The sequence below is a fragment of the Daucus carota genome, chromosome 2 (assembly GCF_001625215.2).
Source record: "Daucus carota subsp. sativus chromosome 2, DH1 v3.0, whole genome shotgun sequence".
NCBI lineage: Eukaryota > Viridiplantae > Streptophyta > Magnoliopsida > Apiales > Apiaceae > Daucus > Daucus carota.
Window position 1 is genome coordinate 40,485,467 of NC_030382.2, and position 12,474 is coordinate 40,497,940.

The following is a 12,474-nucleotide window of genomic DNA, read 5'->3' on the forward strand; positions in this document are numbered from 1 at the left end:
GAAAAGGTATACATAGCAAATTTTTCATTTTTGTTGAGCTGCACAATTGAACTTTCTGTAGCATTTCATGGTCAGGGATTAGGCAAGATAAAAATCATAACCTAAAAGTCACCCCCTTAATAAGATTTTAATATTTAGAAACTATAAACCCACTATTGTGGTTATATTAGATTTTTTTGTGATAGCTAGCTTATATTTTATTTGTTTAATTTTATATAATAAATTTCTTAAAGGTACTTGGTGATTATTAGACATAAGCTGATGGTTTTGTTAGTAATTACAAACTTTGTTATATAGGTATAGAATTCTGTAGTAATTATTCATGCTCAAAATATATAAGTAAATTAAATTTTTTCCCTAAACATGAAAAATGAATTTATTGTTTTATATATTTCAAGTAGAATAATTAAATATAATTTTTCTTACCAATGAGATTATATGTGGTGTGATTTTATTTATTCGGGCATCTCGTATAACAAATTAATTTTTTATTATCTGTCTAAATTAAGTGTATGTTTGGTGGTTAAGTTTTAATTTAATTATTTATGTTTATTGTATTATTTTTTTGGTTTGAAAAGTAAAATTTTTTTAAAAAAATATAATTGCGTAATTGATAGTTTTAAAATTAGAAATTAAAGAATCATGTAAGCATATTTAGATAAAAAAAAAACTTTAGAAATAAATCACTCTTATCTCAAGAAAATTGAAATACAAATAGTCAAATAGGGAAGAAAATTATCCCCATTATGACTTTGGAGGACAGGGATTACATGAAAAATATGAATTTTCAACTTTTTTTTGATAAACTGTGTGTTCTTGTTTAACGCAAATAGTGATTTATAATTTATTTTCTATAGGCCGATTAATACGGGATTTTAGGAAAAAGCTGGATAAGTCCAAAAAATTTCTCGGTCATTGTTCTTGAAGTTTTTGATGGGTTTTTTTTTATACTGTAGTGTAGTTAACAAGGTCAGTTGCAGGTGGAGTACAGTGACGATTTTCATGTGTGATTTACTTAAAGGGTTTTCTTGATACTCTTTTTTGGACAAACTGTTGGGATTTAATCTAAAACTTGTTTTTAGGTGATAATATTTGTAATATGTTTTTTTTTTGCAGACTAAATTAGATAAAACTAAATTAAACACGTTAAATTTATAATACAAGTTTAGATTAATTTTCCAACAATCATTGTTGGTATTTTTAATCTAAATTTTGTGTTTACGTTATGTTTTGTTTATTTGAATAAGTCAGCCTGGTTCACAGCGTATTAGGATTAGTACGTGGAAGTAGTAGTCAGTTAGGTTTAGTACGTAGTGGAGAAATAGTATGAAGTGGTTGTTGTTTTCACGCTACCACCTTGTTTGTTTAGTTCTATTTAAACTCTTGTAATCTTTTTATTATGCAGAAGATATACAATGTAGTCTCAGGAGTTTATTGGCTCTTGTACATATATATTTTCATCTTGTTTTTTATATGAAGTTATCATTTTAGTAGTTTAATTTTAACATGGCATCAGAGCTTGAGGGAGTATCAAGGCTTAACAGCCTTCCCTATGGTTTTTTTGGAGGGATAACGATTCATTTCGAGAAGAAGCTCCATGCTGGAATGAAGCTGAAGGCCAGGAAGAAGTCCCAAGAAAAGCATCAACAGAGAAGCAAAGAAGAAGAATCGTTTGTCACTTACAGGGGTTTAGAGGTGCATAGGCCCATTCACTCGAGGCCCATTCACCATATTTAACACTCACGTTGTAGCACTGGAATGTGGTAGAATCTTGGAGGCAGAAATAGCAATGTTTACTTGGTTATTTTTGGGTTGTATTAAAAGAAGTGTACGGAGTGTCAATATGCAGTGTGTGAAAGTCGGGAAACAGGAGGAGGTTTGGATGGTCGGAACTGTCGACTTTGTGTGGACTGTGTGCATGCATGTAGGTGGTAACAGGTTGATGAACAGGATGCCAGACGGGCAAAACAAAAGGCCAGACGGGCCAGCCAAACAAAAGGCCACACGGGTTAAGTTGAAAGCCATACCGGCTTGTGAAGAATAGTCATACGGACTCAGAAGAATAGCTATACGGGCTCAGTTTAAAAGCCATACGGGCTGGGAGGATTTTTTTCAGGAAAATTTAGATTAAGGGGGAGATTGTTGGGATTTTAATCTAAATTTTATGTTTACGTTATGTTTTGTTTATTTGAATAAGTCAGCCTGGTTCACAGCGTATTAGGATTAGTACGTGGAAATAGTAGTCAGTTAGGTGTAGTAGTTGTTTGTTTAGTTCTATTTAAACTCTTGTAATCTTTTTATTATGCAGAAGATATACAATGTAGTCTCAGGAGTTTATTGGCTCTTGTACATATATATTTTCATCTTGTTTTTTATATGAAGTTATCATTTTAGTAGTTTAATTTTAACATAGATGACTTTTGTATGAAATTGTGTGGAATAGTGACCAATATACGTGTGCTTGGAGAAACTATGGATGAATTGTGTGTTGTCAGGAAGATATTACGAGCAGTCCCTGAGAAATTTCTTCAAATAGCCTCAAATATCGAGCAATTTGGAGATATGAAAGTAATGCGGGCGGATGAAGGAGTTGCCAGAAGGGCACGGTAATGTTATTGATCGAGTGGGATAGTGACCACACAAGTTTCAGATTAAGGGAGAGATTGTTGGGATTTAATCTAAAACTTGTTTTTAGGTGATAATATTTGTAATACAAACAGGCCATATATATAGTGTGTTCCCTGCTACTTAACTTTCATCGAATAGATACCATGAGCTGCTAAATATTTGATATTTTACTTGTAACAAATAGACATAACGACCTTAAAAGACGTTGTGATCACGACACATTAATTATTTGGCTGGGTTCATGATCATGAACTGATAAAAAATATATGGGGATTGTCATGCTTGTGAGGGTGATCGTTCTTATGGTTGCGGTTTACTCTCTTTTTTAGTGCTGAAAAGATGATGAATGTGCTTATTTCTGTCTTCACAAAATTTTGTACTTTACTTCCCCTTAAAGTCAATCATCTAAGTTATGCTTTCATGTTTGCAGAGAAATTAGAATACACTCAAACACAACCATTTGCATCTGATGCCAGTCTAATCGGTGGTAAATCTAATCCACGGAAGTCCTACTTCACTCTAAGAAATGCCTCCACAGAGGTCCTACTTCCCTCTAAAAAATGCCTCTGAGGACATCATCTGAGGACATCAGAAAATCCACAGAGGTTTTTTTTAAAACAATGCCTCGAGGACATGAGAAAATCGAGATATTTGTTATCGAAAAATCATAACCAGATTGTGTGGCTGGCGTCACAGTCGCTTGGTCTCTCACTTAGGACCTAACTATCCTAATATGACACAAGTACCAGATTTCACATCCTCTAAGCAAATAACAATATGGAATTTTTAATAAATAAACTAGGTGGCCAATAAATTTGTGTTTAAACACAGTCCGGATGACCACAAAATGAGTGGACTCATTCATAATTATGTTGTTGATATCATTTTTATATCAGATTTTTATTTGGAAACAATCTAAGAAAGTTCTATCTATACATTTACATGGACATGTATTTTGATGGTCAGGAGCATACTATAAAACTAAGAGGCATATAATAAAACAAACACAAGACATTGCTGAACCTTTTTAATAACACTGCCGAAACTCGAAAATAAACTCGAAACTGTATGTTAGTTATACAACACGCCCGTGCCTTGCACGGGTTTTTACGCTAGTAATATTATATAAGGGAAAGTTGTTAAAAGAGGGCCTGTTTTATAATTTAGTGAGCCCCCTTAGAGAGTAGAGTAGACGTGGATTCGTATGACATAAAAAATTTAAAAGCTAAATAAATATTATCATAACTACTCCCTCCGTCCCACGCAGGCTCCTATAAAGTATAGTTGTATAACTTTTTTCTAAAATTTTCTTTTTTTAATAAAAGTTTAAATATCAAATTTTTATTCAGAGGAAAAAAAATTTAAAAATATATTATAGAACTATACTTTAAATAAGTGTGGAAAAACGTGCCGAAAAGTAACGTAAAGAAATGAGGGGACAGAGGGAGTAATATAAAGCATTATGTATTATTGAATTTATATTTAGGATATAATTATGAGCTAGTTAATTATAATTATGTTTAATTTTTTAAAAAACTTTTTAAATTTGTATAAAATGATTATATATTTAGAAACATATGTGCTATCATTTTAACTAAAAAATATATATACAATGATATTTAGTTTAAAATTAATATATATAGGCTACCAAAGTAGATCTTTTACTTTTAAGCAACTGATCATAATAAAATTGGTTTTTTAATTTATCCATGATTAAGCCCAGCCCAATCCTAAAAACCCTACAAATTTTAATATATATACTACTTATCCTAGTTATTCAATTTGCCGCCGACCTCATCATTTCAATATTTGCCGCCTATCTCATCATTTTAATATCTGCCGCCTACCTCATCATTTTAAAACCCCCAAAAGATACTCACACATTGTGAGAAAAGCAGCTAACAATTCACGATTGTTAATTCTAGTGGCACCATTACATTGAGAGAGGTACTTCATCGTTCATTGTGAGAAAGGTAGTTGTCAGTCGTATACAGTGATGTCTCTCATTGGACTTCCTAATTTGTTTGGGGTGAAATCTCACCAGGAAAATCCTATGGTGAGTGCCATTCCTGTCCCTGCTGCAGTTAAAGTATCTAGCCATGCTGACATCGATTATGTCCCGTTCAGGAGACTAGAGTCTTACATCACGTGCAAAGATGATGAGCTCACTAGAGTGTTGGGGAGGGAAAGTGCAATTTATGAAATGGATTGTGAGGATGAAGAATGGTTGAACAAATTTAATACAGAAAAAGGATGTGAGGAGCCCATTTCTGCTGATTTTTTTGAGATGATTATTAGTTCATTCGAGAAGAGATTATTCTGTGATCAAGGTAATCGTCTGGATGTAAAGGCTGCTGTTGACCATTGTATATCTCTGGGAAGAAGAGATGTTCTACGAGCCATCCATAGTTACTGGATTAAAAAGCGAAAACAGAAGCGTTCCGCCCTCGTCAAGGTTTTCCAGGTACTATCTTTTTGTGACCCATAATTAATATGTGTTATTCATCAGGTTTTACAGTATTTGACATATGCACTAATTATTCATGATTATGATTGATCATTTCTGATAGTTGTATCAATCAAGAACTCGAGTTTTAAGAAAGGCGGATCATGGCAAGAAAAGATCATTGACTCGAGAAGCTAGAGAAAATGTAATTAGGGAGAAGCGAGCAATTGTCCTTCAAGGTATATACTGTTGCATCAAGAATGTCATTGATCCTTATCTTGTTTAATACACCATTTCACTGGTCATTCTTATTCAAGAGTACCTAAGGTTGTAAGTGTACATTCCTCTAAGTAGTCACTTAAGTTTTTAATTAAATGAATTCCGGGTTTGAACTACAGGCATTGCAACTAAAGAGAAGAAAAAAGAATTAAATGTTGCCCTAGAGGCTGATGCTGCACTTACTAAATTAGTTGATGTAGCCCTTGGAAAGCGTAAAAGAGCCCGGCTGGTGATGGAGGTTGCAGATAAGTGTACTTACAAAGCAACTATGGCTCTTAGAATTTTTGAAGCAATTGGACAAGGAAAATCACTTGTAGATGTTTCCAGAAATCTCCTCGGCTGACCTAGCTGTAGTTTAGTTGCTTTATTTCTGCCCAGGACAGAGAGAATTCTCTTCTTGTTGCAGTATATATATGCAATAATTTGTTAATCTGATTAAATTAGATATTCAATTTCAGTTCCACAGAGTTCAAATTATTATGAATATATCATATATATATATGCCATATTAATTTACTGCAACCAAAACCATGGGGGGTTTGCTGTAGTGAGCATCAGGGTTGCAGTAGACACCTACAACCAGGGCGAAAAATGTCACACTGAAAAAAGGTGCTCCATTTCCATTATTTTCTCTGCAGCAACATTTTTTGGCTTGCTACAAGTTGTTGTTAACGTTTTTTTTCATGAATCTATGACCGAGTGATTCTAATTTAAACTTCCACTTTTCACTCCCAATTTCTAGATAACTATAACTTGAATTATCTGATAAACATGGATTTAAGATTAAATATTAAATTTGAAATAATAATAAAAATTAAAATCTAAATTTGATACAAAGATATACATAACGTCAAATATTAAAGTGTTAACATTATTCAAAACTAACACTATTCTTGTATATTTATGTAAATAAATTATATAAAATATTTGTAACATTTTAAAACTATTAAATAATTATTTATTGGAGATTATCAAATTTAAAAAATTATAATTCCATCACTATAATCAATGTGAAACAAACAAGAGATTTACACATTTTTTATTTTAAACTATATTCCATATACCGTCCCTCAAATAAATATACTATTGAAATTTATAAGATCGTGCTAAATTAAAATTTCAAGATAAACAACAGATGAAATTTAAAATTATTAACTAAAATAATATTAGAGAGATTATAATAATTTTCCCTCTATTAATCCGCATTGCACCAGTCAAGACACATAATTTATTAAGTTAATCGGAAAATGGAGTAAAGCGATGATGTTTGTCATAAAAAATATAGATAATATCAATTATGAAAAATGCAAATCAGGAATGGACATGAATGTTATATCTTTCGCTCAACACGCTGCTGATATTCGGTTAATATACACATATTCACACACACACACATATATATATATATATAGTTAAGTTCTATGGAGTACATAAAAACATTGGAGTATTGGAGTACAAATCATAATTTTTTGGTTTGATCCTATATAATATCTTTAATTATCCAAATTTTGATATAATCTATCATTTATAAGTTCTCTTGCACATAATTGTCAATTAATCATTAATATCTTTCAACTTTAACAAGTATTAAGATTATTGTTCTGCTTATTAGTTATATTGCAGAACATAGAGTCCTATGATTTATAAAAGTAATTATTCTACCATTTGATCACGATGTTTATGTTGCAGAACATAATGTGCAGATTGTCAAATATTTACAAATATTATTGGACAAAAAAAATTGAAATTTAGATGACTAGATTACATTTTATCAAACTTTGTACTCCAATACTCCAATTTTTTTTGTACTCCATAGAACTTAACTCTATATATATATAACAAACTTTTTTTATCTATATATTTATTTTTATAATTATAATATATAAAATATAACAATATAACAAATTAAATATTTAAAGATTATTAGAATATGAAATCTGAAGTGTAGAAAAAAAATTATTATTAATCTTATAGAGTAATATCTGAATCTAAATTTAGTGATTTTTTTTAATTGGTTAATTATATATGAGAAAATGACCAAAATATCATTATTTTAAGAAGTGAATGCCCAAATTATCGATTACGGTATAAGTTGCCCTGATTAACTATTATCATAAGCATGTTCCACTTGCGTATGTCTTTAAGATATCAGTACTAACTTTTCTCATCCTTGCTTTTAGAAAAAAACTTTTCTCATCATCTCTCCTTCCTTGACTTGCTCTTTTTTAGTTAGTACAGATATTTAAACATACACATGCTCCTTGATTTGTGTACACATGTTTAATACACTTCTTATATAAATATTTTCAACAATTGATTTAAATATCAAAAAAGTAAAATGGGTTGTATTCATGGATATAAATAATGGTGCCCACAAGATGAAGAAAGAGTAATGGCTAATATGTGAGGAAAGCTATAGTGTTGAAGATGTTATTACTGATGGTACACTGACACGCATTACTCTTATGCGTATATAAACACGCATTATTATCATGCACATAATGACACTTATTATTACTATGTGTGTGCATTACAGGTTGGAGAGAGATTGTAAATTTATGTACAAACACTAGAGACGCATCGGTAAAATGCGTGTACGAGATATGCATGCGAAACATGCGAGTACCTATGGTTATCCAACACATGGCTCCCCAGCCGTTGGATCGTTGTTCGCGGCCCTGTTTTAGGCACTTCTTTTCTCTGTATCTATACATTTACATATTCATTTTGCATTAATCTCTTTGTTAGAAGGCTGAGTTGTCTTAATTGTTTTCAGGGCCAATGGTGTATGGGTGCTTGTACTGTCCACTTTCTTATGAGAACACCTTGGCCTCACTTGATTTTGCAGGTTTCATTTTCTTGGTCTCAATTTGAATTAATCAAATGTGTGTTTATATGCTTGTAATGTTGATTTTGATAATTTTTTTTGGGGATTAGTTTTAAAAGGAAGTTGTTATTGTGGTATACGTTTGGATTGGTCTAATTTGGGTCGAGGTCAGATGATGAGTTTTCCCCAAAATTTGGGAATATGTACTGAAATTATTTGGTTGTTATATCGGGTCGGTCGCTTGTGGTGCTTGGATATCTTTGTTTATTTCACCCTTAAACAACTAATTACTGAATTGTATTTTCTTTGTCTGGTGCTGTGAAAGTTGGAGTAGGATTAGAGGTAGTGATGTAGGTGAATTATATTGGTGATTTAATATCTTAATAATGAAATTCATTATTAAAACTGTATATAAAAAGAAAACTTAATAACGGCAACACGATAATATGTATTAAAGATGCAAATCCTGTTCAGACATATAATTGGCTTATCAAAAATTGAAATTCAGGCAACCGATGACTGAAATGAAAGATAATATTAAAGCATTTTAACTAAAATAATGAAATTCATAATTTTAAAAGGACATAATGCAGAAAACTAAACAAGGAACAAGTAAAACATAGCCAATGTAGCATTATGAGTCTAATACATTGAATTGCTACCGTAAAATGTTTCACCTTAACATGATGAATCAATGGAACCCTGCCACCTCAATAGTAAACACATGAGGATTTTGGAAAACATATGCACTCAAAACAACCTTGCCCAAGGTGACCATCCTGAATGTTGTCCCGCCAATTAACTCGCCGTTCATCCTGTCCAATGTAACATTAAAAAAGCTTGGAGTTGCTTGTGCCAAAGGAGAGAATACATAGGTACTTGAAAAATTAATCACGGCAAGATGTTCCTTATATACTCTATCTGGAGCTTGAGACAATACGTTCCTAAGAACCGCCACTGAAACCTTGCCGAATCCAGCAGTAACAGCAATACATACTTCATTTGATTTCGCAAAGTTAGCCACCTGATTGATTATATCAACTCCAGCCGGCACTTCGAGAGTAACTGGCCTCATACCCATATTTTCCCCTTTGGAGTCTTCTTTTGGTCTATTTTTGGACCCACGAGGGCGACCACGAGGCTTTGCTGTACCTGCGGCACTATTGCAACTACTATTTCCGATATTGAAGTGTGGATCATTATGGTTTGGTAATGTTGGCGGAATGATATGTGAAGGGTGTACTTCATCTCCCTCGGACGAACCATGAGACAAGTCTCGTGGAACTGACATAGAGGAAGAATTTTCAAAGTTATTCATCGTAGAGGATTCAGGTCTACTGAATAAGCTATAGGAAAGAAAGGTGGGTGGAAAAAGAGGTGGGCTAAAAATGCGTGTAATGAAGTCTTTTTTATAATTGATGAATAAAATCAAATAAGATTCTTTAGATGTGAGTGTGATCCTTTCTTTGTTTTACTTTATTAGGTGCACATACGGACATATAGCTTTATTGTATATAATGCACATTGACTTATACTGTGACTAGCGCCAATTTAAACAATTTGAATGCTGTGATTCGTTAAATATTAACAGGTCTGAATTTCCTATTGATTGTAAAGTTTAAAATAGCTTTATTCAGTACATATACAGAAATTAATTTGTAAGGATCTTATATTTTTATAATCAATTTGTTAAAATTATATCCTTATTTGTATGTTTATTGAGGAAATAAATTCGTCTAAACTTCTATGTCTTGATTAATATAGAATATATCAGTATATAATAGATTTGGAATATGGGAATTGATTGATGATGCTTTCTATACAATTGAAAATTTTAGTACTCACGATTCTCGTCTTCCCTTTTAGTATATGTGTTATGGCTGATAAAAATGTGAGGCCCTTCCCTACATAGTTGAAAATCTGCTCAGAAAGCGGATAACCAGAGAATTCCGATTCCGACTGAGTTGAACAGTTGTGATGATCTCACCACTCATGTTACCTAAAAGCAATAAATTTTTACATTTCTTCTTTCTGACAAGACTCTGCAGTTTCTAGAAAACATTCATTATTATTTTAGCCTCGTCGACAAGATGGCATTGCTGGCTCAAGATGTGGTCTGGTGTGACAGCCATTGATCATTTAGGGTTTGTGTCTTGTATTCCGGATAAAACTCCATTGTTTCCTTGGGACATAATTAAACAATATGACTTTGTAAGAATAAAATTAATTGAAAATGATCGTAAACGTTCAGCTAGAACTAAAAAGGCGACTCCTGGTTGACAGATCCGTTGCATCATTTGTCGGTGTTGGGTTTTCTATTATATACTTAGAATTTCATCTCTCATTCAGGTTTGTGGTTTATCAGTCTCCTTGTTGAGATAATAGAAATAGGGTGTTCTGTATAGGTAGATGTACATGGCTTTAAATTTGTGACTTTCTCTTTACTGAATGTTACCTTCCTGTATTTATTAGAGACGAGCATTATATTGACATTAATATAGTCAATATTTAATGGCTCAAAACCTTTTACAATAACTAAGACATGGAATAGTATTTTACTTTTATATTGGATTTCTTGGTCAGAGCCTTATGCGGTTGTCATTATAATGTGGAAATGTCTATTTTCGTTAATCAGTGATCTTGTTTCAAACCTGTGAGCAAGTATGAGATGCACACTGTATATGTATTAATATATATATATTATACTGTTTTTAGTCACTCTTGTATTGTTTTTTAAGCCCCGAAAATAGTAACTTACAAGACACTGAATATTGCATATACACAGTAGACACCTTTCTTATCTATACCGGTCTCTTTTGATTAAGATTCAAAGACTTTGAAAGAAGAGAAGAGGGAAGAGCTATTTGAAAATTTGAAGGCAGATGAAAGCATTGGGTGGGCAGTTGATGTGTAATCGATCCGAGGGAACTTTCAGCTAAAATGCTGAAGAAGTGAGTAGAGAATTTCCGCTATATCTATCGTTCTGTAACAGATTTCAAAAACAGTTTCTCATTACATTCAATGACAGATATAAGATCAACCTCAATGAGATATCACATAATTATGCAATTGGTCTCGTTAGGAGGGCACTAAATACTGGAGTCCTTCTTACAGAGGTATAAATCTACTACTTTTTCATTCCATGGCTTCCATAAAAAAGTTGAAAACATGACTACTCGCGTTTGGAGTGTCCTTGCAACTGACATAAAGCTAATACCAAATGTCCATAATTGACTGATTTTGCCTATTTCATAGTTAAGCTTGAACATATCATTTAACATTCTACAACATCCAGTTCACATGATGGATCTTCATTTTCAAATCTAAAATGAAAGGCCAATCAACACAGTTTATTATATTTATTTATATCAAGTCATCTATTTGGCCATACATGTTTTTGAGGGCAGTTATCGAAGTGAGAAATCTTGAAAAATGTTTCTATGCGGAATGAAAGAGTGGTAGGTATAAACCAAATATCCTGTTTGAAAGATTTAGAACTGTTGAAGTACTACCAAAGTAATATTTCCTGTTATTAAATTTTATATGCCATAGTATCTGTTATTCTGTTGTGTGCTGAAATTGTTGGAAATTAACGTATTGAATGTCATGCTATTCTGGAGGATTCTGCTGTGTTCCAAGATTCATGTATTCTAAAGTTCAATGTATTCAGAATATACATGTATCTGATTTAATGTGCTTGTGATGTCTTTTTATGTTCTCATATAAGCCTATCTATATAAAGGCTGGTTTAGTCAAGTCTTATGTATTCAAGTTAAATCATATTGAATTAATACAAAGTATATTACTTTACAGCCCCATATAACTCAACATTTGGTATCAGAGCCACGTTACAAACAAATCAGAGGAAGCAGCAAGATTTAATGGCAGCATTCAGTTCCTCCACAAATTTCTCAAGTCAGCAATTTATTCCAGAATTCAATGGCGAAGATTATGAGTTCTGGTCAGTTAAAATGAAGACCATTTTCAGGTCTCTTAATCAATGGGAGATCGTAGAGAAGGGATACAAAGAACCTCCTGATGAAGCTGTTATCTCAGATGCGGATCAAAAGAATTTGGAGAAATTAAGGCAAACCGATGCCAGTGCTCTGTCAATAATCCAAAGAGCTGTAACAAAAGCTATATTTCCAAGAATAATGCGAGCCAATACAGCAAAGGAGGCTTGGGACATTCTTCAAGGAGAATATCTAGGAGATGCAAAGGTACGAACTATTAAACTCCAAACCTTAAGAAGAGAATTGGAGAATATAAAAATGAAAGAAGATGAAACTCTTAA

The 12,474-nt window shown here is 32.4% G+C and overlaps 1 protein-coding gene across 1 annotated transcript; it reads right to left on the reverse strand.

The window, feature by feature from the left end:
• Positions 1 to 8,871: 8,871 nt before the first annotated feature.
• Positions 8,872 to 9,498, reverse strand: LOC135150539 (AT-hook motif nuclear-localized protein 28-like). Its single transcript, XM_064086894.1, has one exon. It carries the CDS (start codon positions 9,496 to 9,498, stop codon positions 8,872 to 8,874), a length of 627 nt encoding a protein of 208 aa, XP_063942964.1.
• Between the last annotated feature and the right edge of the window lie 2,976 nt (positions 9,499 to 12,474).